The following is an 8,253-nucleotide window of genomic DNA, read 5'->3' as shown; positions in this document are numbered from 1 at the left end:
TGAGGTGGCCAAGGGTGGCTCATTGATCACCCTTACTGGATTTGGGGTGGCGCCATGGCCAGGGGGTGGCAGCGCGGCCACCCCTATCGAATTTGGCGTGGCCTGCCAACCACCTCATAGGTCATGGGGTGGCCGCGCGACCACCCCCAGGCCTAGGGGTGGCTGGCTGCCACCCCAAGTGGGGGAGGAGTGGCTAGCCAGCCACCCCTTCAATTCAGTTTTTTTTTTTTTTTTTTAAATAAAAAAAAAATTTATTTCATATAGAGTATAATCTGGTGTGGTTGTGTGTTTGTTTTAGGTATAAGTTTAATGAAAATGGTTGATGTGTTAGCTTCTGATTGGTAATACAAAATGTGACTTTTGTGCAACTGGTGCATCTAAGTCCCTCTCAATTTAATTATACCAAAATTTAAATTAAGTTCACAAATTATATAAAAAAATTTGTCATTCTTATGTAGCTAAGCTACAAGCCATCCGGGCATCTAATGGCTAAGGAAAGGGGTGGCCAATGAGCCACCCCATGGGCTGGGGTTTGTATCCGAAGCTTCAATGTTTTTCAAAATATTTTTAAAATACAAATTTTTACCTCCTTATTTTCGCCCTTGAAGATGAGACACACTCCGGGTGTGTTTGGCAAAAAGCTTGAAAAATGAAGTAGGCCGAAATTGTAGTAGATTGAATTGATGTAAGAGAAAAAAAATAAAAATATTTTGTATAAAAAATGAAAAAAAAAAATTTGTTTTGTATTGATTTTTTTATTTAAATAGTAATAAAAAGAAATTCATATGATGTTAAAAATAAGAATATTAAGATTAATTTTGAGAATAATTTTTTGAAATTTTTAGTTCAGTCCAGCCCATGCATTTGCCAAACACAGCCTCCTTTCTTTTGAGCCTTTTGGCAGCGAATATAGTCGTAGACAGCAGTTCCGTTTTTGAAGGGGCGTGCGTATTATACACGCGCCTTGTGAAAGCGTGCGTACCAAGCTGCTAACCATTTCTTCTTCCAATCGCCTGAGATAACAAACCACGTGAGATTTCCCCACTCTCTCTCTCTCTCTCTCTCTCTATAAAAGGCGGGAAAGAAACTGATTTAACTTCTCAGTCCATCACTTGCTAGTCCATCTTCTTCTACTGCTGCTTCTCACCTTTTCTTCTTCTCCTTCTCTGAATTTGCAGGGTGGTACGTACATTCCAATCATTCCTCGCTTCTCTCTCTCTCTCGCCAAGTACAAATTAAGAGAAAGAGCTAGAAACTGCTTTGGTAACATTTACTTACAATACCTTTGCGTTTAATCGCTTTTAAATGCATTTCTTCTTCTTCTTCTGAAACTCTTTAAATCTCACTTACTTTCTCGAGCATCCTTTGGCGTCGATTCGATTTTCTCTCGAAAAAATATCAAACATTCTCGAAAAATATGTTTATATATAATCTTTTCTCAATGAAGTGATCGGAAATTGTTATTTACACTTTATCAGTTTTCTGGATTCCTGTCAAATTCTAGTTTGATTCTATTTTGATAATCAAAGACTCCTTAATTTTGTCTTTGCAATGTATAATCCTAGACTCGTTTGGTTATGTTTTTTTGTTTGTGTTTCAGAGAAAATACGAAGGAAATGGACGGATTGAGGCCAGGATGGGCAGTGAAGGCGATCGTAGTGATAATACTCACATCGATTCTGTTCCGTTGCGTCTCCGCAACCAATCACTCCGTCGGTGGATCCGCCGGCTGGGATTTGGCTTCAGATCTCCGAGCCTGGTCTGCTGCTACCACCTTTCACGTCGGTGACTCTCTCGGTTCGTTTCCTTTCACGCTCTTTTTTTAAACTCTCTCCTTAAAGGTCCTCTAGCTAATTTCTGTTTGGTTTGTCAGAAAATTAATTTAGGCTGACATAATTGCGTGAAAACAAAAAACAAAAGAATTTGCAACTTCACAGTTTTATTATTTAGTTTTGATCGTTCAAGGAACGGAATCAACAGAAACTCTGGTTTATGAATTCGTTTTTCTTTTCTAGATCTTTCCAGTATTTGTTAAAACAAACGCTACGTTGCATCCTTGCATTTTTTTTTTTTTTTTTAAAGCCAATTATCTTGGACACAAAGTTCATTAACTGTTTTACGCTCTGGCTGAATAGAGACAAAATTGCATAACTGTAAATTAGCAATTTTTTAGGGGCCGTTTTGGTACATATTGAAAAAAGTTCGTAACGAAATGTAACCAACTGCCACTTGGCTGGATGGTTTGCGTGGCAGTGTTCACGTACACTCCGCTTCACGATGTGTTGGAAGTGGACGAATCGGATTTCGAGTTGTGTCTCATATCACACCCAATCAGCGCGCACCGTGACGGTAATACCGTGATCCCGCTGAGCCAGACGGGCGCCAGGTACTTCATCTGCGGCCGACTCGGGCACTGCGACATGGGCCTTAAACTCCAACTCCAAGTCCTCCCTCAGCTCACCACCAATGCAACCGATGCTGGTTCTAACGATGATGACGGCAATAGCGGTAGCGGTGACGATGGCGATGGTGAAACAGGGCAGCACCATGGAGGTGGAGGTGGAGGTGGAGGTGGACATGGAAGACGCTATCCTCCACCTCCTCCACCTCACAGTCATGGAAGCCAACCTCCACCGCCAAATGTGAAACCCGACCCGGTCGTTGATCAGCCCTCAGCGCATGTGCCGCCGCCTGCTCCTTCCCCTTGTAAAGCTTCTGGTGCGTGCCACGTGGAGGAATTGAACTGGTGGTGCTTACCCTTGATTACGCTGCTGCTGATTATCTCTTCTCGGCCCCGCGAAACGCTGTGTTTCTTGTTCACTTCTTTACATCTCGCGATCTGATGAGCTCCGATCCTCCTTCGTTTGGTGACCCTCTTGGTGACTCCTTAGTCCTTACTCTTAACATTTTACTTGCTGCTTGCTAATCTCTCATTTCATGCACAAACATTAATGGATAGGTTGGATTGACGTTCACTTTGCCACTGCCTAAAACTTGCTGCTATAATGTGTGGCCGGGGGTCATTTGCCTGTCATTTTAGAGCTTTCTCTAAATTTTACGCATTGTGTTTTTTTTTTTTACTGCCATATTTTACTTTTGGTAGGATTCTCTTTACGAGGTCATGACATTAAAATTATAATTGAATCTAAAATTTAATAATAATCCTTCTAAACTCAATGATAACTTATTTTAATGCCACGTTAAGAAAAAATGTAATAAAAAATGTGAAATCTGAAATGTCAGTAGCATTTCTCTCTAAAAGTTTCTTGCCTCATACCTGGGCTTGGTTTTTGTTTGGGTCTTATGGCCCAATTGCATAATGCTGAAGGATTTTTTTTTGTATTTGGTGCTGTTGTCTTTGATGGAGGTGCTGTAAAAAGTATCTTCATTGATTTATCTTTTCTGAGGAAATAATATTCTTCTAAATTAATCCGTAAATATATGCTATTAGTTGTTATATCCTCTAAATTATGAGGTCTGGCTTTGAAAAAAAAAAAAAAAAAATTTAAAAAAAATTGAATAATAAATTATCTCCATGTCCTCTCTTGTGTGAAGCTGAGTGGAAATGAGCTCCCTCCTTTCTTGATGAATAGTTCGTAGTGGGCTCAACCCAATAAGTGTAACTAGGCTGTTGGCCATAAATAACAGAGCTAGAGCGGATACAGTGGAGGAGAGATTTAGAGAAAGACAAAGTACAGCATCGGATTATATTTATGTATATTCCTATATATTCATCATTGTGTTTCGGTACCCATGCATGTACTCTGGTACATTGCTTAAATTCTTTTTGACTGTTTTAGTCCTGGCAAGTAAACGCTAAATTCAAATTCAAACACTTGGGGCCAACATGATGATTTGATTCCCGTATTGTCTTGTTATGAAGCTGTCAACTGACGGGGCTACTACTTTCCCAAGCGCTCCCCCCAACCATAAGAATTAGTAAATATCCTTCACCACGGTCCCACACTCCCGCAATATTTATTCGTTAAGAGCCACACAAAAAAACAATTAGACTATAAAAGTCACTAACGCCTTTCCAAGTTAGACGAGCCATAACTTGACCCGATTCATTACATAAAAGTTTCTAAGTGACAATTGACAAAATGTTTATCAAATTTTAACAAATTTGGACTTGCACAACAATTGTTTATATGACCCGTACCGCTAAAAGACCCATTCTCTAGGAATAGATGCTGTTCAATATACTAAAAGCCAATGGGTACTTTTGGTCGATTGCCCAACGCCGACACCATTGTGTAAGGAGCCGTAAGCCGTGTGACTATTGCCTTGCGCGCCTATTCTCCCACAAAAGGAACATCATTATTATATATTAAAAAAAAAAAAAAAGAAGAAGAAGAAGAAGAATTTTAAATTATTCGCAAACAAAGACTTTCTTTATGGCAAAACGCTCTATGAGAAAAAACCCTCCTCCACGCATTCTCTACCAAAACAATCATTCTCCAACCTATTTTGAATAGGTTCTTCCTTTCTCTTTTCTCTTAGTTTCAACAACACTCATGTTTTGTGTTCCAATCTTTTATCTACTGCAACTTCTTAATCTATACAAGCTACACGCCACTCCTCTGCCATCTTCCGCCAACTCTCTCCCCACTGCTTTTATCTGTTACAACATGTGTATGCCACGTGCCACCATGGCGTGTGTGGGTTCAAGCGCCAACTCTATTTTTACTTCCTACCAATAGAATGGACATAGTTTTCTATGCTTGCTCCTTTTGCCCTTTTCTTGTGAAGTACTTTTGTTGTAAATAAATTTTCGGATCCAAATCTGGACCTCTAAATACATAGTCCTTACTCTTATTTGTATCATAATCCATAGTGGAGTGGAGTGGAGAGTGATTATATGTGATTGTACATTTATATGTGTCGTAATTTCATTTTCACTTACTAAAGCAAAACAAAAAAATCAAAAGAATTTTAAATACAAAAGATCCCACATTGATCAATAGACTTCAAATAATACAAAAGCAGAGAGTTTATGTATATATTAATTATATATACACTAATACACACCCCATCCACACACCATATCCATAAAATCTATTCTAAAATATCAGATTCCAAATGGATGGTAAGAGTCGTAAGACCAACAGAAGCACTCCCCATATTTCCAGATTTATCACTAAAAAGTTTCACCTCCAACTCCATCACCAATTGCATGGGTTTTTACCTTCCTTTTTTTTTCTTTTTTCTTTTTTTTTTTTTTACTACTATTAACATAAAACAGAGATTGTCATGCATTTTAATACTAATTAATACGTTAAAATACTCCTAATTAATTAAAAAAGGTAAAACTAAACACCACCATTAACCATCTCCATCAAACGCTGCTGAGATTCCAGCCTCTCCAGCCTCATCTCATAATTGATCTTCTTTATGAACGCTTCCGCTCGCCGTTTCAACTCGTCCTGACTCATCGACTTGTCCCTCCTGTTCAACGACCCTCTGTCGTTGAAGGTGTCCGCCTTCCTCAGCTCCCGCCGATCCCAAGCCACCGGATCACCATCATCGCAGCCGCCGCCACCAACCCCATCATTTTTCTCTGCCGCCTCTATCCTCCCGACACGCGGTGGCACGTCCCACGTGTCGCTCTTCTTCAGCTGCCGCGTCACCGGCTTCCCTTGCGCCTCCATGATCGCGTTCCACGTCGCGTCCAGGCTGTCGTCCTCGTCCTCGTCCTCCACCTCCTCCTTCTCGCCGGGAAATGTTTCCGGCGAAGCATTGGGCAGATTAGTATCTTCCACCTGCCGCTCCTCTTGCTGTTGCATGATGTCGTCCCAGATGGTCTCGTGGAAATCATCAATGTTGGCTGTAGTTGGTATAGCGTTTGAATTGGGGGGGTCTTCGGAGCTATTGGTTTCGTCTTCGTTCTGGAATTGGTCGGCGGCGGCGGCGGCGGTGACCGGCTTGGCATTGGTGGGCGATGAGGATGAATGGTGGTGATTTGGGTGTTGGAAGGTGGACGAGGCGGCGATGGTGATTATGATGAAGTTGACGATGATGTAGATGTACGGCGGAGACAGCCAGCTCCGGAGGGAGATCCAGAGGCCAGGAAGAGTGGACGCCGACAAGTTAACTGTGTACGGAACTATTGACACCTTGAACATCATAAAAATGGAAACAACCCCCATGGATAGGAGCAAGAGCTTTGCCGCCCAGACTGCCGTCTCAAATCTGGGATTTCTGAGCGAGGAGCTCTGAAACAGGCTGGCCATGGCGTGCTTACTTGACTCTGATTCTATGAATTAGAAAAGAAGAAAAACAAGAGGAACCCAAGAGAATGCTATTTCGTAGACCAGACTAAAAACACTGGAAACGAGAGAATTGTATGAATATAGTATTACAGAAAAGATTGGGAGAGAAATCAACGAAACAGAGGTCTAATATCAATGTAAAAAAAATTGCTGATTTTAGACCTCAAGAGATTCTCTGCAAATTCATCAAAATCTTGGGCAGAGACGTTGAAAAATCCAGGAAAAAAAATAGTGGATTTAATTGACAAAACCAGAGAATAAACAGAGGCCTTGTCAAAGAAAGGCAAAAAGTGCAGTGAAATTCTGCAGGAAGCTCTTGCTCATAGCTGATAACAGAGCTAGAAAACACCACTCCTACAAAAAGAGAATACAGAAGAAGGGCTTTTATAAGGTGGCTGGTTTTATGTTTGATGAAATACTCACCGTTGGATGCCTGATTTCTTCCACAAAACTGTTCGACGTATAACGAGTCGTTTTGTTATTTAATCTCATGCTTGGTAGAAAAATGAGTATTAGTTAAAGCAAATCTAATCCGCATTAACGGCGGTGTCTTGTAATGAGTATTGGGTCACCTCATAGCAATAATTTTGCTCGGTCGCCACTGCCCGGCCCTGTAGAGCCATATATTAATACTAATCGATCCATTGTTGTGACGAAAATTGTCCATCTATCTATGTCTTTCTTTATGCATCATGGTGTTTAGGTTTTTTTGTTGTGTCTTTTTAATGTGTTTTGTTGTCAACCGGAAATTAGGCAACACAAGAGGGCAAAATGGTCTTAAACAAAATTAGAAAGACAATTTTATTCTCATAAATTGTCTTAACCTGTTCTTCTCTATTTCCTTTGACATAGAGAGAGGGGGTGTTTGGCAAATGGGATGGCCTAAACACTGTAGTTGATGTAGATTGATGTAAAAAAAAGTAAGAATGTTTGGTATAAAAAAAAATGAAAAAGTGGTATGGAAAAGTGAAAAAATTTTGTTTTGTAGTGATTTTTTTATTTGAATAATAATAAAAAGTGAATGATTTGATATTAAAAGTGAAAAAGTTAGAATGTTTTGATATTGATTTTTTTGGAAAATGGTGATGAACAGTATTTAGCCCATCCCCATCCCCATTACCAAACAAACCCAGAATCCTATTCCGTTTTGTTGGGTGTTTTTTTTTTTTTGGTTTTTCATTTAATTAAGTTCCGGTCAATAACATGTCAACAATAAGGTAGAGAGTTTGCTGAAGTGGGCTAACGAGAAATAGCTTTTTATGCTTAAGTTATTACTCGTCTATAGAAGATGATCTGGAAAAGGATTGAGATCATTTCCAATTACTCGTCTATAAAATGTCAGTTGCTTTTGTATAACCAACGCATTAAATTTTGATTTTAAGATGGCTTTTGTTTTATCGAGGTTTAAATAATTTTATAGATCATTGAATTTAAAATAAAGAGCTATAATTTCATAATACGAGAATCACTAATTTTGAGTAATTGGAGGAGATAATTAATGAAAAATTCCAATAGAGTAGAAATGTTGGAATCGTACCTTTGTCCTTCCTCATTGATATATGAACTTACTAGGCTTTTAATGAGACTATTCCCCCTAGTACTCCCAAATCTTGAGATTTGGGGAGTGATGAGCTTTGGGGGTGACTAGATGCCACGCGTCGACAAGAGAATGGTTCACGTGCCCCTTATATAAGATTGTGGGTGAGTCTCAAGATTAACTCGGACTAATGTGACAAGTATTTTTTTGGAAGTTTGGGGGCTAAAGGATTAGTGAATTGATTTTGCTTGACCCCACTTGCTAACATTCAATCGACAGAGATGTGTTGGGCAATGAGATTGGAGATAGGGCAGAGATCAAATTCCTAATTTGGGCTCCGTTTGGTAAAGGATTTTGAAATTTTAGTGGTTTGGAACTGTAACAAAAATTGATTGATGTGAAAAAAAAAAAGTAAGAATATTTTTTTTAATAAAAAAAAATATA

At 39.5% G+C, this 8,253-nt stretch overlaps 2 protein-coding genes across 2 annotated transcripts; one reads left to right on the top strand and one right to left on the bottom strand.

The window, feature by feature from the left end:
* Positions 1–1,616: 1,616 nt before the first annotated feature.
* Positions 1,617–2,843, top strand: LOC132185178 (blue copper protein-like). The gene is made up of 2 exons (XM_059598984.1): positions 1,617–1,797; positions 2,254–2,843. Exons 1-2 carry the CDS (start codon positions 1,617–1,619, stop codon positions 2,841–2,843), a joined length of 771 nt encoding a protein of 256 aa, XP_059454967.1.
* Positions 2,844–4,975: 2,132 nt separating this feature from the next.
* LOC132184823 (uncharacterized) lies at positions 4,976–6,613 on the bottom strand. The gene has a single exon (XM_059598597.1). It carries the CDS (start codon positions 6,231–6,233, stop codon positions 5,313–5,315), a length of 921 nt encoding a protein of 306 aa, XP_059454580.1. The 5' UTR covers positions 6,234–6,613; the 3' UTR covers positions 4,976–5,312.
* Between the last annotated feature and the right edge of the window lie 1,640 nt (positions 6,614–8,253).

Source organism: Corylus avellana, chromosome ca6 (assembly GCF_901000735.1).
Source record: "Corylus avellana chromosome ca6, CavTom2PMs-1.0".
Classification (NCBI taxonomy): Eukaryota; Viridiplantae; Streptophyta; class Magnoliopsida; order Fagales; family Betulaceae; genus Corylus; species Corylus avellana.
This window is presented reverse-complemented; position numbering and strand designations above follow the sequence as displayed.

What these genes read in the sequence shown, in the direction of transcription:
- LOC132184823 (XM_059598597.1), bottom strand. Translation starts at nt 6,233, where the DNA reads ATGGCCAGCCTGTTTCAGAGCTCCTCGCTCAGAAATCCCAGATTTGAG.
- LOC132185178 (XM_059598984.1), top strand. Translation starts at nt 1,617, where the DNA reads ATGGACGGATTGAGGCCAGGATGGGCAGTGAAGGCGATCGTAGTGATA. An exon ending in TCACGTCGGTGACTCTCTCG is followed by an intron (nt 1,798 to 2,253) that starts GTTCGTTTCCTT and finishes TTTGCGTGGCAG; the next exon opens with TGTTCACGTACACTCCGCTT.